The sequence below is a fragment of the Chiloscyllium punctatum genome, chromosome 4, assembly GCF_047496795.1.
Source record: "Chiloscyllium punctatum isolate Juve2018m chromosome 4, sChiPun1.3, whole genome shotgun sequence".
Lineage (NCBI taxonomy): Eukaryota > Metazoa > Chordata > Chondrichthyes > Orectolobiformes > Hemiscylliidae > Chiloscyllium > Chiloscyllium punctatum.
In genome coordinates, this window is record NC_092742.1 from 100,176,546 (window position 1) to 100,195,929 (window position 19,384).

The 19,384-nt window shown below is 43.3% G+C and overlaps 1 protein-coding gene across 7 annotated transcripts in view; it reads right to left on the reverse strand.

Moving 5' to 3' along the window:
* Positions 1–19,384, reverse strand: part of LOC140476586 (uncharacterized) — a 280,335-nt gene that overhangs the window by 82,929 nt on the left and 178,022 nt on the right. For all 7 annotated transcript variants that reach the window (XR_011960519.1, XR_011960521.1, XR_011960520.1 and 4 more), the window contains one exon: positions 6,661–6,713. Coding sequence is in view for 2 of the 7 variants with exons in the window: in XM_072569405.1 (XP_072425506.1) it covers positions 6,661–6,713 (53 nt within the window). In the remaining 5 variants the exon portion in view is untranslated. The remainder of the gene's footprint in view (positions 1–6,660; positions 6,714–19,384) is intronic.

Here is a 19,384-nt window from a genome sequence, read left to right on the forward strand (position 1 = left end):
GTAAAACGCCATCCTTTATTCCCAAATCCTCCGCTTCCACTGCCTCTGTTCCCAGGATGACCAATTCCACCTTAGAAAATCCCAGATGGCCTCTTTCTTCCAAGATCCCAATTTTCCTTCCCATATAGTTGACGGTGTCCTCCAGCACATCTCCTCCACTTCCACACCTCCGTCCTTGAACCCTACCCCCCCCAATGCAACAAAGACAGAGACAGAACCGCCCTCCCCCCCACCAACTCCGGTTCTCACCTTCCACCCCACCAACCTCCACATATATTGCATCATCCTCTGCCACTTCCGACACCTACAAGTGGACCCCACTACCAGATATATACTTCCCTCCCCAATCCTATCAGTGTTCTGGAGAGACCATTCCTTCCGCGACTCCCTTGTCAGATCCATGCCCCCCACCAGCCCACAATCCACTCCCAGCAGCTTTCCCTGCCACTGCAGGAAGTGCAAAACCTGCGCCCACACCATTCCCCCCTCAACTCCATCCAAGGCCCCAAAGGATCCTTCCAGATCCAACAGAAATTTACCAGTATCTCTACCAATGTCATCTACTGTATCCGTTGCACCCGATGTGGTCTCCTCTACATCGGGGAGACAGGATGCCAACTTGCGGATTGTTTCAGACAACATCTCTGGGCCACTCACACCAACCAATCCCACCGCTCCATAGTTGAACACTTCAACTCCCCTCCCACTCTGCAGGTCCAGGGCCTCCTCCATCAGGAAACTCTTCCACTTGACGCCTGGAGGAAGAACACCTCATATTCTGTCTTGGGAACCTGCAACCGCACGGGATCAATGTGGATTTCATCAGTTTCCTCACTTACCCTCCCCCACATTATCCCAGTCCCAAGCTTCCAACTCGGCACCGCCCTCCTGACCTGTCCATCACCTTTTCCATCTATCCATTCCATCCTCCTCTCTGACCTATCATCTTCTCCCTCACCTTCATCTACCTGCTGCACTCTCAGCTACCTTGCCCCCAACTCCACCTCCCATTTATCTCTCAGCCACAAGCCTCATTCCTAATGAAGAGCTTATGCCTAAACGTCGATTCTCCTGCTTCTCAGATGGCGCCTGACCTGCTATGCTTTTCCATCACCATAATCTTGACTCTGATTTCCAGCATCTGCAGTCCTCACTTTCCCCTAGTATGTACTATCAACAGAAATTCGAAGGTTCGAAGGTAGCACCTTCCAAACCCACCACTATTTCCATTTAGAAGGATAAGGATAGCAGATAACATGGGAATACCACCCCCTGCAAGATCCCCTCCAAGCCACTCACCATCTTGACTTGGAAATGCATCATTGTTTCTTCACTGTTGCTCAGTCAAAATCCTGGAATTCCCTCCTAAAGGACATTATGAGTCAACCTCCAGCATGTGGACTGTAGTGGTTCACCACCATCTTCTCAAGGGCAACTGGGGACAGGCAATAAATGCTGGCTCTGCCAGCAACAGCTATGTCCCACAAGTTAATAAAATGTTTCCACAGACATGGTCATCTGAGGATCACCGCAGGATCTAGCACTAGGTTTGAAATGTGTTAGGAAGGATAGGGCTCTGAAATTGGTAAAAAAAAACAATGTCAAGTAATTCCAGTGACTAACTCTGTCTGTGAAACTGTAATGTGGCCAACTCAGTACAATATTACTTCTGGGTGTGATATCGATTATACTTCAATGGGCATTATATGGATTTACAATTTCAATTGCAGTATTTAATGGGACGATCAAAAGAAGGGATCTGGAGGAGTTGTTTGGCATAGGAACAGCAACTTCAGAATATGGCCTCAGGATGATCAAATATTGCATTCTGTTTTAGTGATGTCTTCTTTGATGTACTGTTGGATGGACTTATGGGGCGGCATAGCGGTGGTTAGCAATGCTCCCTTACAGCACCAGGGAGCTGGGTTCAATTCTAGCCTCGGGCGACTGTCTGTGTGGAGTTTGCACTTTCTCCCCATGTCTGCTTGGGTTTCCTCTGGGTGCCCCAGTTTCCTCCCACAATCCAAAGATGTGCAGGTTAGGTGATTTGGCTATGCTAAATTGTCCATAGTGTCCAGGGATGTGCAGGTTAGGTGCATTAGTCAGGGTTAAAATGTAGGGTAATGGGTCTGGGTTACTCTTGGTAGGGTTGGTGTGGACTTGTTGGGCCGAAGGGCCTGCTTCCACACTGTAGGGATTCTATGATGACTCTCTCCCAGAAAATTGAGGCTAAAACCTGCGGTTGCCACAGGTCAGGCATAGCTTGGCCCAGGAGATCAAGGGCAGGGAAAACACTGCGCCACATTCATGGACTCAAAGTGACCCCCACATCAGGAAAGGTCGATAAACTTGTACATTCATCTATACGCTGTCCTGTATATCACTCTCAACATCATAACACAGCTACTCAGCTTGATCTTTCTGCAATTCATGCCTCTTTTTGTTCATCACACCCAACAAATTCACTGTACTCATCATTTGAAAATATATCATTCTCCTATTGCAGAAGTGAGTGCAAGGATCAAGGGAGGAGAGGAAAAATGCAATTGATTCCCCACAGATCTCATGGTTAACAACCACAAATGGTGAAGCTATGGGGATCAGGAGTCTCTCGACTTTGACCAACGTGAAATTCAGTTACATGATGACAGAAATAAATATAAGCCAGCTGTACAGGACTCTTGTAGTGGTGTCCCGACCACTTGTCAGCAGGTCTAGTTTCAAGTTCTAACTGCTCCAGAGATGTGTAATAACATCTCTGAACGGATTGATTAGAAAAATAACTAAGCCATAGCACAGTAATGCAGATCAGAATTCAGCCCACTCAGGCCTTCACATGTGCAACAGTCATCAATGGACGTGGGTCATTCATAGCGTTATACAGGACAGAAACAGACCCTTCATGCAGTCTGACCTAGTCCCGTTTGCCGGCATTTGGCCCATAACCCTCTAATCCCTTCCGATTCATATACCCATCCAGATGCTTTTTAAGTGTTGTAATTGTACCCGCTTCTACCACTTCATCTGGTAACTCATCCTAAACATGCACCACCCTCTGAGTGAAAAGTTGACCGCTCAGGTCCTTTTTAAATCTTTCCCCTCTCAGCTTAAACCTATACCCTCTTATTTTGAACTCCCCAACCCTGCGGAAAAGACCTTGGCTATACACCCTATCCATGCCCTCATGATTTTATAAACCTCTATAAGGTCCCCCTTCGGCCTCTGATGCTCCAGGGGAAAAAGGCCACAGCATATTCAGCCTTTTCCTAGAACTCAAACCTTTCAGTCCCAGCAACATCCCAAGTTTAACAACATTCTTCCGGGAGAAAGGAAACCCAAATTTACATATCACCGATTTTTACCCCTCCAATCACAGTTAGACCAAAAATCAGATTATCCCACTCAGTGTGCCCCAAAACGTCTCGGACTTGGTTTGCATCTTAAATTCTCTCATGTTTAATTTTTTCTGACGGTGATGAAACTCAGAGACACATCACAACAGAATTTACATCCAATTCAAGCTTTCAGAGCTCTTTTTGCCTGATTTCTCCACTGTTCCCCTTCTTACACATTGATCATGCTAGTTTTCACCTGATGATTTTTAACTTCACAAGTGAGGTATAGCAAACAATGGTAACTGTGGAGAGTCTACAACAGAGTGCATGAGCCTGCTCCAAGCTTTGTTCAGTTGGACACTGGTGACCACTTATAGAAAGAATAATTATTGAGATATTGGCAGAAATCTGCAGCATACTAACAGGCCTCCCATTCACAATGTTCAAAATTACACACAGAATGAAGGAATCTTGCCACATTAAACAGGACAACAGATCCTTAGTCACAGCTTTACTGTTTATTGCAATTGCATCACTGATCTGTACAAAACTGCTCTCCAATAACTGACACCACATCCTAAACAGGCTCATCATTTTGCATGAAGAAGTTTCTCTTCATCTCAGTCCTCAATGGCCTCATATCCTTAAATTGTTTGACCCCTGGTTTCTTAATTCCTAGTCAGTGGCAACAACCCTTCTGTATTTATCCTGTCTAGACCGATTGGAATTTTGTAGGTTTCCCCCCTCAATTTGTGAAATTTCAGTGAATGTAATCTTAACCAATCCAATCTCTATTCATATAACAGTCCTGCCATTCCAGAAATCAGTCTGGTAAACCTTTGCTGCACTGCCTCCATAACTAGAACATTGTTCTTCCAATAAGAGACCAAAACTGAGCATAATATTCTAGGTGTGGTCGCAGCAAGACACACCGGTGTCCTCAACTGGGACCTTGGGTTGATGTCACACTACAGGTGACTCTATTGCACTACACACACACACTTAGACCCTCTCTCATACACTCACACATACACTCCCACACAACCTCTCACACACTGAAACCCCTTTACATACATACATACACACACACACACACACTCTCTCTCTCTCTCTCACACAGATACTCATAACTTCCCCGATCACACCCCCTACCCCCATCACACACACATACGCCCACATGCACAAGTTTGTGGGGTGAATTTGTACTTACATTACACTTTGCTCAAAAACTGCATGAATCCATGTAAGATTCTGTAAATCTGTTTCTTAGATTAGAATCAGTCTGACCATTGTGGCACAGACAGCTTCACAGGGAGTTAACACGTTCAATACCTTATCTGGGCCGACATGACACCCAAAAAGTGTACTCGAGAATGTAGCTTTTAAAAATGCTTTGCAATTTACATATTAAAGAACTGAAACCAACCTGGTCATTCTAAAAGATGAGGGACTTAACAAACAATCCGAGTCGTTTTCAATATATAATTTCAGTTACATCACACTGTAAATTTTTGCTATAAATTCTGTCTTACAATCTTATTCTCCACAATCACCTGATGAAGGAGCAGCGCTCTGAAAGCTGGTTTTTCAAAATAAACCTGTTAGACTATAAACTAGTGTTGTGTGATTTTTAAATTTGAACACCCTAGTTGAACACCGGCATCTCCAAATCATGACTGCTTTAAATAGACGTCATAGCAGAACTGACTGTACTTCATCTGCTATGCATTTTCCCACTCACTCAACATGTCTAAATCTGAATGAAGCATCTCTCTACCATGCCCCACTCACCTGCCCAGAACCTGCAGCTTGGCTGCTAGACAATATGCGTGACAACTACTCCAGTGATGACAGAATACCAATTGAAGAGTGTAGGCAACACATCTCGTGTGTCCTCAGAATGTGGGGCACAAAATTTCAGTTTATAGCTCTCTCCAATTTTAAGTACTTTGCCATTAGTTGCCCCATCTTCAGACGACAATGCCTATAATCTCTGGAATTCATTCAGTAAACCTGTCACAGTTGACCTCTTTCCTCCTTTATGCGCTCTGTAAATACTTGCCTCTTTAACTATGTTTTTAGTTATCAGCCTTCCTATCTCCTTATGCAATTAAGTATGAAGTTTTGTTGAATATCTTTCTTTTGAATCACTGTAGAATGCTTTACAACATTAGAGGGCTATCACTGGATGAAAACCCAACTAAATCTCGAACTGGACCAAATGAAATGTGATATTTGTGGTGGCACAAGCTATATGTTATGCGACAGCAAAGCCTCAAGAAGGAATGAGAATCCCTGAATAATCACCTTTGTGTATCTCCACTGACCTGTACATATGAAGGACCTCAAAAACAACAGAAAGGGATATGAATTAGCTGAGAAAAAATATTTTGTTAACAATCACAGAACTCCATCTTCTCAGATCAGATATGGGTAAAGTAAAGTCAGCATGTGGGTTAAGAATATATTTAATTTCATCACCAGCCATCTATGAGTTCAGAGTACCTCTATCATTGATTACGAAGGATGTAAATATGTCCCTTATCACTACAGAATCCTTACTGCAGCCAGACTTTATGTAGCATGGGGCCTTCAAGTTTCATCTTTAACACCACCCCATCCTACACACTGCGCTTCTCTTTTCCAAAATAGGATTTTTAAAAAAGGCTAGCAAGCAAGTGAAAGTCAGGAATTCATCTGTTGGATACAATGCAATCAATGAGCTTGGCTACGAAACAAACGCAGTGCATATGGACTGAGATTAGACTTAGACAGCAATACACAATGAGGAGTGAAATAATGCAAAGAAAATGAAGGACTGGCTAAAGCTGAAGCTTAATTGAGAATAGGAGTGATGTGTTTGAGGATGAGTTTAACAAAAAAAGAGAGGGCTGTAACATTAAAAACTGTAGCTGGATCAGTAAAGGAACACAATGCACTGTATATCTATAATTACATAAAATAACTTGTCCTTCGGTCCTACAGAAGAACTGCCATAATCTATGTTCAACAGCTGCAAAGACTAACTCAAGATGGAATTCCATAGGAGGAAAACTAAGCTGTAAATATACATTTTTTTTGCATAGGACATTGATTCCAACAAAATATTTCAGACACTAACGTGTTTATATCACATAGATCAATCATGAGAAAGCTCAAGAATTAATTTATTGATTGGAGAATTCAGTAACATATAAACTCCAACAAATCCAAAGATTATCACCTTGATGTGTAATTACAAAGATTACCACTATTTAATTCAAGCAACCCATCTCCAGTTGTATAATTTTTAATTAGTATGTACTACACAATTCTAAACACTGACCTTTTCTTTTATGAAAACCAAGCTCATTTTCCACAGCAAAATCTTCTCGAAACCTTGTGAAAAGATAAAGAATTGATAAGAAAATGCAAATTTGAAACATCTGCACTTTGGAATGATGTCATCTGGATGGAAGAAAATCTCATTTTACAAATTTATTACTGTTTCATCTCAGTGTGCAGGAAAAAAAATTCTTCATAGCCCAATGTTAAATGGTTCATTTTGTTAAGATTTATAAAATATATTCTAAACCTAATCAATGCTGGAAAACTGAAATTTAATATCAAGATTTAGATGATTTTTGTAAAGGCAATGAAAGTCATGATTTACCAATGTAAATTTACAGGGTTATGCAACTAGCCTCCGAATTGCCATTTTTGGAAATTATGAAGCTCTTAAAGGTTGGCAAATTGTACTCATGCCTCAGGAACACATATCTGAGCAAGTGCACTGGACAGCATATGGGAAAAACTTTCAAATGTATGCATAACTAATATCAGATACGATGTGGAGGTGCTCGTGTTGGACTGGAACGGACAAAGTTGAAAAAAACCACACAACTGATTATGTTTGTTCAATATATTGTATCAGTTGCATGCATGACACTATGATCTTTTGCTATAAATTCTGTGTCTTATGATCCTGCTCTTTGATGAAGGAAAGCTAGTTCTTCCAAATAAACCTGTTGGACTATAACCTGGTGTTGTGTGATTTTTAACTAACGTCAGGTAGCCACATGGAGAGCAGGTAGAAAATGGTACTCATTGATGTACAACACTGATTGAACACCAATGCTGCTATTTTATAAGCCCACACTCCAAACTGACAGAGCTGCGTGCTACATCAAGCTGCGTGAAGAACAACTCTTCTTAAACCCTCTGCCATCAAACTCTTTCTACCACAACTACCTGCAGGTTAATTATTGGTTTATTTCTTTGAACCATTGTTTCAATCTTACACATTATAGAGTCTCCTACAGTTGTTTACAGTATCAGTAGTCTATAGGGAATGAAGGAACATTTCTTCAGGCTTTAAGATTACTGCACACAAACCACTTGCACATAGGTGATCGAGAAGACTTTCTAGAATTCAACATGAGTGGGAGAGTGAGCAGAGGCAATGTGGAGTTCAGTGGCACAGACACTGAAATCTTATCCATATAGGATGATTAAGGAACAATTCTCCTAACTGAATTTCAGCAAAAACTCATGTTGAAAGTCTGTGCCCTTCACTAACAAAGCTACTCAACCTCTTTTACCTTTTTTCCTGTACTTCCAAAATGTCAAATATGCTTGAATGCGTATAAAGGACAAGCAAAGTCGCTAGAAATGATCTCAGTTCCAAGGACTGAAAGGTAGATTCAGTTTGGGTGGAGATAAGAAATAGCAAGGAAGCCAAGGTTTGGAGCAGTTTGCAGGCCCCGACAGTAGCTACACAGTGGGACTGGGCATCGCTGGTGAGACCATTGTACATCCCTTATTGCCGAACGTGCAGTCAAAATTGCTTTATTTGCCGAGTCATAAAAATTAACAGCTGGAAGACTATGCCGGAACTGTATAAGACATTGGCTAGGCAACAGTTGGAGAATTATGTGCAGTTCTAGAATCTATATTATACGAGGGATGTGATTGCACTAAACAAGTTACTAAGATCTATTAGGATGTTGTCTGGAGAGTTTTAGTTATGGAGAGAGATTGGCTATTATATTTCTTAGAACAGAAGAAACTGAGGAGTGACAAGATTGTAATATATAAAATTAAGAGGGTCATGGATAGTGCATATAGGAAAGGACAGTAGAAAGGGAGGTTGTCTTGGAGGGTTTGTCTACTGAATCAATATGGGTAGAAATCAGAAACAGGAAAGGAGCAGTCACGTTACTGGGAATTTTCTATAGATCCTCCAATAGCAACAGAGACGTAGGAGCAGATTGGGAAGCAGACTTTACAAAGGTGCAGGAGTAACAGGGTTGTTGCCAATGCCTGACTTCAACTTCCCTAATATTGATGAGAATCTCCTTTGTGCAAATATTTTGGATGAAGCAGATCTTGTCAGGAGTGTCCAGGAAGGATTCCTGACTCAATACGTAGATAGGCCACGAGAGGGGAGACAACGAACCAGACCATGTGTCAGATCTCTTGGCGGGAGAGTATTTCGGTAATAGTGATCACAACTTCCTGATATTATAGTTGTGGAGAGGGATAAGAGCAGAAGGTATGGGAGAGTATTTAATTGGGGGAGGGGGAAATCACAATGCTTTTAAGGCAGGAACACAGGGATCGGTGCTGGGACCTCTGCTGTTTGTGATTTTTATAAATGACTTCGATGAGGAAGTGAAAGGGTGGGTTAGTAAGTTTGCCGATGACAAATGTTGATGGAGTTGTGGATATTGTGGATGGCTGTTGTAGGTTGCAATGGTAGACTGACAGGATGTAGAACTGGGCTGAGAAGTGGCAGATGGAGTTCAATCTGAAAAAGTGTGGTGATTCATTTTGGAAGGTTGAATTTGAATGCAGATTACAGGGTTAAAGGCAGGATTCTTGGCAGTGTCAAGGAATAAGGAATCTTGGGGCCCACATCTATAGATTCATCAAAGTTGCTATTCAAGTTGACAGTGTTGTTAAGAAGGCTTATGGTGTGTTGGCTTTCATGAGTAGAGTTATTGAGTTCAGGAGCCATGAGGTAATATTGCAGCTCTATAAAGCCCCCGGTGAGACCACACTTGTTCAGTTCTGGTCACCTCATTACAAGAAGGATGTGAAAGCTTTAAAGGCGGTGCAGAGGAGATTTACCAGGATGCTGCCTGGACTAGAGGGCATGTCTTATGAAGAAAGGTTGAGGGAGCTAGGGCTTTTCTTATTGGAGTGAAGAAGGATAAGAGGTGACTTGATAGAGGTGTATAAGATGATGAAAGGCATGGATAGATAGAATGGATAGTCAGAGACATTTTCTTAGGGCAGAAATGGATATCACATGGGACATAATTTTAAGGTAATTGGAGGAAGGTTTAGGGGAGATATCAGAGGTAGGATCTTTACACAGAGAGTGGTGGGTGCATGTGGGTACATTGCCAGCATTGGTAGTACAATCAGACACATCAGGGACATTTAAGCGACTCTGGGATAGGCACATGGATGATAGCAAAATGAAGGGTATGTAGGTTAGTTTAATCTTAAGAGTAGGATAAAAGGTTGCCATAACATTGAGGGCTGAAGGGCCTGGACTGTGCTGTCTTATGTTCTAACCTGTCGCCTTTGTGGACAGATCAGTGAAAGGGGATTTAAAGGGAAGAGGTAGGTGGTATACAGGAGATGTGAGGAAAAACCTTTTTTACCCAGAGGATAGTGGGAATCTAGAATTCTCTGCTTATGGTCGAGGGAGAAACGTTCATGACATTTAAGAAATATTTAGATGTGCGCTTGCGATACTAAGGGATGCAAGGCTATAGGCAAAGTGCTGGAAGATGTTGTTTAAATACAGCTGGCACAGAAGACAGCTGCCAAGTGAATGGTGACATAGCCAAAGTGTTGGAAGATGGGATGTTACTGACTGCTTTTTGAAGTGAGGCAGCTTCAGCTAACACTGAGAAGGTGAAGCAAGCGCAAAGATTTGCATAATTTGCACATTTCTTTGTCATACAATTCAAATGACTATACAGTACTGCTTTGTGTGTGTCTCATGTCAAGTCTGCCATGCACTTGAATCAAAAGGGATTCCTTCCCTTGATGGAGATGCTGGGAGAGCACAGACACTACATTATCCATGGTCTGTGTACATCATAGCATCTTGGTTATGTCACCATGTATTCACTTGGCAGCAGTCTCCGTGCTAGCTGTATTTAAACAACATGGCCAAAAGATGGACACGAGAAAAAGCAGTTTGGGACTGCAGTCAAACATAGAACATAGAATCCATATAGTGTGAATCGGGCCATTTGGCCCAACCAGTCCATACTAACCCTCCAAAGAGGATTCCTCTACCCTATCCCTGTAACCCTGCATTTCCCATGGCTAATGTACCTAGCCTGCACATCCAAGGACACTATGGGTAATGTGGTATGGCCAATTCACCTAACCTGCATATCTTTGGACTGTGAGAGGAAACTGGACTACCTGGCAGAAACCCATACAGACATGGGGAGAACATGCAAACTTCACACATTTGCCCGAGGGCGGAATTGAATTTGGATCCCTGGCACTGTTAGGCAGTGGTGCTAACCATTCAGCCCACAATATTCAGTTACAATATTCACATACAGCATGAACCATTTTGCTGAAATAAATCTAACGACCAAACTGAAATATCAGTCATCAAACACTGTATCATGGGTGGTTCCACAAATAGGTAGTTCCACTCCATGCTGAAAAGAATGTCTGCCATGCTCTGCACAAAGCTCATCCCTCGATGTAAAGCTCGTGGTAAATTCCTTTGTGCTAAACAATGAACATGAGATTTTTGGTAGGCTTCCCAATGCACCATGCATTTGGATGTCTGCAATTATCAGATTTCTTGTGTAGTCCAACTCTTTGATGTCATTATCGGAGTTTTCTACAGCAGAACTAGAGCGCAGCCTCACCCACTGACGAGCAGGCACCTCAGTTATCTTTTCTTGCTGCCCTGGCAGCACTATACCTATGTCCAGTGTATCACCATGTGCACATTCCAGCTCTACCTTATCTTTTAAAGTACAGAAAGAGTCAATATCTGTTACAGGGTGGGGCATGGAGGAAGACTGTTCAGGGGAAAGCAGCAATAGCCAGGTTGGTGGCACTATGGCTGGCTCCGGGGCAGAGTGGGAAAGGATAAAGGCAAACAGGACCTTAGTAACAGGAGACTCGATAGTTAGAGGGACAGACAGGAGACTCTGTGGCCTCAAATGGGAATCCAGGATGGTATGTTGCTTCCCAGATGCCAGGGTCCAGCATGTCTCAGAGCATCTGTAGTACACTCTCAAGGGAGATGAACAGCCAGAAGTCATTGTGCATGTGAGCACAAATGACATGGGTATAAATAGGGATAAGGATTATAGAGAGCTCGGAAAAATGTAAAAAACCTCTTTGATGGTAATCTTTGGATTACTTCCACTTATGGCAGATGAATGTGTGGCTGAAGAATTGGTACTGGGGCAGGGATTCAGATGTTTAGATAATTGGGATCTTTTCTGGGGCAGAGATGACCTGCTCCAAGAGGGACATGCTTCATCTGAACTAGAGGGAACCAATATTTTGGCGGCCAGGTTTACTCGTACGACGAGACAGTTTAAACTAGCTTGACTGGGGTGGGATCCTCAATAACAGGGAGAAATGTGCGAGGCTGAAAGGAGGTACAGTAATCATAAATAGTAAAGTGAAGGGACTGGTCAGGCTGGAATAGGACAGAGAGCAAGGAATGCCTATTGGAGTAAACTGCATCTATTTTAATGCAAGAAGGCGGTCAGGTAAGGTCAATAAATTCCGGACATGAATAGGTATGTGGAATTGGGATATCATAGCCATTACAGGAACATAGCTAAGGGAGGGACAGGACTAGAAGCTTAATGTGCCAGGGTACAAGTGTTTTAGGTGGGACAGAGATGGGCGGGGGGTGGAGTTGCATTTTTGATTAAGATGTGCATCACAGCAGTAATGAGAAATGAAATAACTGAAGACTTATCCAGTGAGGCTTTGTGGGTGGAGCTAAGAAATAAGAAGGGGATGGTGGCGTGATTGGGATTGTACTACAGGCCTCCAAGTAGTCAACAGGAATTAGAGGAACAGATATGCAGGGTCAATGAGGAGACTTCCAGGAGCAACAGGGCTGTAAGAGTCGGGAATTTTAATTTTCCTAACATTAACTGCCATTGTGTTAAGGGCTTAGATGGTGTTCGAACAAAGAACAAAGAAAATTACAGCACAGGAACAGACCCTTCGGCCCTCCAAGCCTGTGCCAATCAAATCCTCTATCCTCGCCTTATGGGTCCAGGGTTCGATTCCCGCCATTCTGTGTGGAGTTTGCACATTCTCCCTGTGTCTACGTGGGTTTCCTTCGGGTGCTCCAGTTTCCTCCCACAATCCAAAGATGTGCAGGTCAGGTGAATTGGACATGCTAAATTGCCCACAGTGTTAGGTGCGTTAGTCAGGGGTAAATATAGGGTCGGGGAATGGGTTTGGGTGGGTTTCTCTTCGGAGGGGCGGTGTGAACTTGTTGGACTGATGAACCTGTTTCCATACTGAAGAGAATCTAGAATCTAGTCTAAACATATCACCTATTTTGTAAGGATTGATATCTCTTTGGTCCCTGCCCATTCATATATCTGTCTAGATGCGTCTCAAATGACGCTATTGTGCCCGCCTTTACCACCTTTACTAGTAACATGTTCCAGGCACCCATTACTCTCTGCATAAAGAACTTTGCATGCATATCTTCCTTAAACTTTTCCCCTCTCACCTTGAACTTGCGACCCCTAGTAATTGAATTGCCCACTCTGGGAGAAAGCTTATTGCTATCCACCCTGTCTATATCTCTCATGAGTTTGTAGACCTTAATCAAGTCCCCCCTCAATCTCCATCTTTCTAATAAAAATAGTCCTAATCTATTCAACCTCTCTTTATAGCTAGCGCCTTTCATACCAGGCAACATCCTGATGAACCTCCTCTGTACCCTCTCCAAAGTATCCACATCCTTTTGGTAATATGGCGACCAGAACTGTACGCAGTATTCCAAATGTGGCCAAATCAAAGCCACAGTACATCTGTACTGAAAAATGTGTTGCTGGAAAAGCGCAGTAGGTCAGTTGCATCCAAGGAGCAGGAGAATTGACTTTTTGGGCATAAGCCCTTCTTCAGGAATCCCGAAAAGTCGACTCTCCTGCTCCTTGGATGCTGCCTGATCTGCTGCGCTTTTCCAGCAACACATTTTTCAGCTCTGATCTCCAGCATCTGCAGTCCTCACTTTTTCCCTATACATTTGTAAGATGACTTGCTAACTCTTGTACTCAATACCCGTCTGATGAAGGAAAGCATGCCGTATGTGTTCCTGACCATTCTATTGATCTGCATTGCCACCTTCTGGGTACAATGGATCTGAATACCCAGATCTCTCTGTACATCAATTTTCCCCTAGGCTTTTCTATAGTTAGCTCTTGAATCGGATCTTCCAAAATGCATCACCTTGCATTTGCCTGGATTGAATTCCATCTGTCATTTCTCTGCCCAACTCCCCAATCTATCTGTATTCTGCTATATTCTCTGACAGTCCCCTTCACTATCTGCTACTCCACCAATCTTAGTGTCATCTGCAAACTTGCTAAGCAGACCACTTATCATTTATGTATGTCACAAACAATAGTGGCCCCAACACAGAACCTTGTGGAACACCACTGGCCACAGTGGCCCAATTTGGGAAACTCCCTTCCACTACTATTCCCTGTCTCCTGCTGCCCAGCCAGTTCTCTATTCATCTAGCTAGTACATTCTGGACCCCATGTAACTTCAATTTCTCCATCAGCCTGCCATGGGAAACCTTATCAAACACTTAACTGAAGTCCATGTATATGATATCTACAGCCCTTCCCTCATCAATCAACTTTGCCACTTAGAGTCATAGAGTCATTGTGTCAGAAATGTACAGCATGGAAACAGACCCTTCGGTCCAACCCGTCCATGCTGACTAGATATCCCAACCCAATCTAGTCCCACCTGCCAGCACACGGCCGATATCCCTCCAAACCCTTCCTATTCATATAGCCATCCAAATGCCTCCTAAATGTTGCAATTGTACCAGCCTCCACCACTTCCTCTGGCAGCTCATTCCATACATGTACCACCCTCTGCATGAAAAAGATGCCCCTTAGGTCTGTTTCATATCTTTCCCCTCTCACCCTAAACCTATGCCCTCTAGTTCTGGACTCCCCGACCCCAGGGAAAAGACTTCGGCTATTTATCCTATCCATGCTCCTCATAATTTTGTAAACCTCTATAAGGTCACACCTCAGCCTCTGAAGCTCCAGGGAAAACAGCCTCAGCCTATTCAACTGAAATCCTCCACCCTGGCAACATTCTTGTAAATCTTTTCTCAACCCGTTCAAGTTTCACAACATCTTTCTGACAGGAAGGAGACCAGAAGTGCACGCAATGTTCCAAAAGTGGCCTAACCAATGTCCTGCACAGCTGCAACATGACCTCCCAACTCCTGTACTCAATACTCTGACCAATAAAGGAAAGTATACCAAACACCTTCTTCACTATCCTATCTACCTGCGCCTCCACTTTCAAGGAGCTATGAATCTGCACTCCAAGGTCTCTTTGTTCAGCAGCACTCTCTAGAACCTTACCATTAAGTGTATAAGTCCTGCTAAGATTTGCTTTCCCAAAATACAGCACCTGCTTTTATCTGAATTAAACTCCATCTGCCACTTCTCAGTCTATTAGCCCTTCTAATCAATATCTCATTGTAACTTGAGGTAACCTGAGGTCCACTATACCTCCAATTTTGGTGTCATCTGCAAACTTGCTAACAATGCCTCTTATGCTCACATCCAAATCATTTATATAAATGACTAAAAGCAGAGGACCCAGCACCAATCCTTGTAGCACTCCACTGGTCACAAGCCTCCATTCAGAAAAACAACCCTCCACCACCACCCTCTGTCTTCTACTTTTGAGCCAGTTCTGTATGCAAAGAATTCTATTAAGTTTGCAAGACATGATCTTCCCTGCACAAAACCATACTGCCTATCACTGATAAGCCCATTTTCTTCCAAATGTAAATCGATCCTATCCCTCAGTATCTTCTCCAGCAGCTTCCCTACCACTGATGTCAGGCTCACCAGTCCAGAATTACCTGGATTATCCCTGCTACCCTCTTAAACAATGGGATAACATTAGAAATTCTCCAGTACTCTGGGACCCCACCCTTGTTCAAGGATGCTGTAAAGATATCTGTTAATCCCCAGCTATTTCCTCTCTCACTTCCCTCATTAACCTGGGATAGATCCCATCTGGACCTGGGGACTTGTCTACCTTAATGCCTTTTAGAATACCCAACACTTCCTCCTTGCTTATGTCCACTTTCCTTTAGATTAGATTACTTAGTGTGGAAACAGGCCGTCGTCCCAGCAAGTCCACACTGACCCTCCGAACAGCAACCCACCCAGACCCATTCCCCTACATTTACCCCTTCACCTAACACTATGGGCAATTTAACATGGCCAATTCACCTGACCTCATATCTTTGGACTGTGGGAGGAAACCACAGCACCCGAGGAAACCTACGCAGACACGAGGAGAATGTGCAAACTCCACACAGACAGTTGCCTGAGGTGGGATTTGAACCCAGGTCTCCGTCGCTGTGAAGCAGCAGTGCTAACCACTGTGCCACCATACCGCCCATAAACCTAGAGTAATCAAACATCTATCCCTGACTTCAACATCTGTTATGTCCCTCTTCACCGTAAATACTGATGCAAAGTACTCATTAAGAATCTCACTCATTTTCTCCGACTCCACACATAACTTTCCTCCTTTATCCTTGAGTGGTCCAACCCTTTCTCTAGGAGAAAGTGAGGACTGCAGATGCTGGAGATCAGAGCTGAAAAATGTGTTGCTGGAAAAGTGGAGGTCAGGCAGCATCCAAGGAGCAGGAGAATCGACGTTTCGGGCATAAGCACTTCTTCAGGAATGAGCTGAAGAAGGGCTTATGCCCGAAACATCGATTCTTCTGCTCCTTGGATGCTGCCTGACCTGCTGCGCTTTTCCAGCAACACATTTTTCAACCCTTTCTCTAGTTACCCTCTTGCTCCTTACATACGAATAAAAGGCTTTGGGATTTTCCTTAACTCTGTTTGCTAAAGATATTTCATGACCCCTTTTAGCCTTCTTAATTCCTCGTTCCAGAGTGGTCCTACTTTCCCAATATTCTTCCAAAGCTTCGTCTGTTTTCAGTAACCTAGACCTTATGTGTGCTTCCTTTATCCTCATGTTAAGTGCATTCAGGAAAAAGTTTGCTCAAGCAGTTCATAGTGATCCTTGAACTACTCTTGGGAAATAGTGCAGGGCAGGAGACACGACAAATGGGGGAGCACTTTGCGACCAGTGACCAAAGTTATATTAATTTTAAAATAGTTATGGAAAGGGACAAAACTGATCAACAGGTTCAAATTTTAAATTGCGGCAAGATGAATTTTGATAGAATTAAACAGGAGCTTGGAGTAGTTTGTTTCCAGGCAAAGGAACCTGTGACAAATGGGAGGCCTTTCAAAGTGAGATAGCTGGAGTTCAAGATCGATATTTCCTGAGAGGGTGAAAGGCAAGATTGACAAGAATAGTGAATCCTGGATGACTAGAGATATTGAGGCTTTGACCAGAAAAAAGGAAGTATAGCTTAGGTACAGATCAAGGGAATCCCTGGAGATATATAGGGGATACATGAGTTTACTGAAGAAGGAAATCAGGAGAGCGAAAAGTGACGTGAGACAGTTAAGGTGACTCCAAAGAGTTTCTTTAAATATATTAAAGGAAAATTAACTAGAGAGAGAATAGGACCCCTCAAGGACTAAAGTGGATATGTATGTGTAGAACAGCAGAAGATTGGCAAGTTTACCATGGAGAAAGGCATGAAGACTTGGGAATTTGGGGAAATTAGTGATCATGTCTTGCGGACAGTCCATATCATAGTAGAGGTGGTGTTGGATGTATTAGAATGTATGAAGCTGGATAAATCTCCTGATCCTGACCAGATATATCCCAAGAACTCTGCTAGGGGCCAGAGAAGAAATTGCGGGAGGCCCTAGTTGATATTTTTACAGTATTGTTAGCCATTGGTGAGATTACAGAGGACTGGAGGGTAGGGAATGTTGTGCCCTTATTCAAGAAGGGCTGCAAAGAATAGTCTGGGAAATATACATCAGTAAGTCTGTGGCAGAAATGTTATTGAGAAGATTCTGAGAGTTAAGATACACATGCATTTGGAAAGAGAGGGTTTGATTTGGAGTAATCAGCATGGCTTTGTGCGTGGGAGATCATGCCTCACATATTTGTTAGAGATCTTTGATGAAGTGACCAAGAAGGATGGCAAGGGCAGGGCGGCAGACGCAGTCTATATGGATTTCTATAAGGCCTTTGGTAAGGTTCCACATGAGAGGCTGCTCTGGAAGGATAAATTACATGGAATCCAGGGGGAGCTAGAAATTGGCTTGATGGTAGGAAGCAGAGGGTAATAGTGGAAGGATGCTTGTCGGACTGGAGGCTTGTGACTAGTGGAGTGCCTCAGGGGTCAGTGCTGGGCCCATTAATTTGTTATCTATATCAATGATTTGGATAAGAATGTACAAGGCATGATTAGTAAGTTTGCAAGTGACACTAAAGTAGGCAGTATTGTAGACAGTAAGGAAAGTTATCAGAAACTGTGGCAGGATCGTGGTAAAGTGGGCCGAGAAATGGCAAATGGAGTTTAATATTGATAAGTATAACGTCTTGCATTTTATGGTGAATGGTAGGGCCCTAAGGATTGTGGTAGAACAGAGGGACCTTGGATTTCAGGTGTTTGGTTGTCTGAAAGTGGAGTCACAGGTAGACAGTGAAGAAGGCCTTCATCACTCAGGGCAGTGAATATAGAAGTTGACAAGTTATGTCCAGTTGTATAGGACATTGGTGAGGCTGCACTTGGGGTATTGTGCTGAGTTTTGCTCATCTTGTTATAGGAAGAATGTTATTAAACTGGAAAGAATACAGAAGAAATTTACAAGGATGTTGCCAGGACTCAAGGGTCTGGATAGGATAAATGCAGTCAGTCTTTTCTCCAGGGTTGGGAAATCGAGGATTAGAGGGCATCAGATTAAGGTTAGAGGGGAATTTATGCCATGGATTTCACCAGTTTCCTCATTTGCTCTCTCCCTACCTTATCCCAGTTCCACCTTCCAACCACCGATCCGCTCCACCCTCCTCTCTGACCTATCACCAATACCTCCACCTCCATCTACCTATCTCCCCCCCCTCCCCCCCCCCTCAATTTATCTCTCTACCCTCTCGGCTCACAAGCGTCATTCCTGATGAAGGGGTTTTGCCCAAAATGCCGATTCTCCTGCTCTTCAGATGCTACCTAACCTGCAGTGCTTTTCCAGTACTAACTCTTAACACTGGTTAGCACCGCTGTCTCACGGCGCCAGGGACATGGGTTCGATTCCAACCTCGGAAGACCGTCTGTGTGGAGTTTGCACATTCTCCCCCCTGTATTTCCACCGGGTTCTCCGGTTTCCCCCACAATCTAAAGTTGCCCATAGCATTCAGGGATGTATAGGTTAGGTGCATTAGTTAGGGGTAAATATAGGATAATGGTGTAGGGGAATGAGTCTGGGTGGCTTGCTCTTTGGAGGGTTGGTGTGGTCTTGTTGGCCTGAAGGGCCTGTTTCCACACTGTAGGAATTCTATGAATTTTTCAAAGGTTCATAGGTCAATCTATAACTGCGACTACAGAATATGATTACACTCATGGAGACATGCAGGCATACCTCTCCCACTTTGCAGACTTGCTGCTGCATTCAGCAACCCTCTCCTGTTGAAGTGCAACAGTAAATGTGATGCAACCCATTTGACTATATGCTGGAGTTTGACAATCTGTGTGTGAGACTACCAGCAATGCAAATTGGGTGATAACAAAATAAAGCATATGCATGTTAGGACTCAGTTTGGATGAATGGAGATTGTTGGTAGGTGGGTAATCAGGGTTTGGTGATTTAAACAGTGGCTGAGGGTGT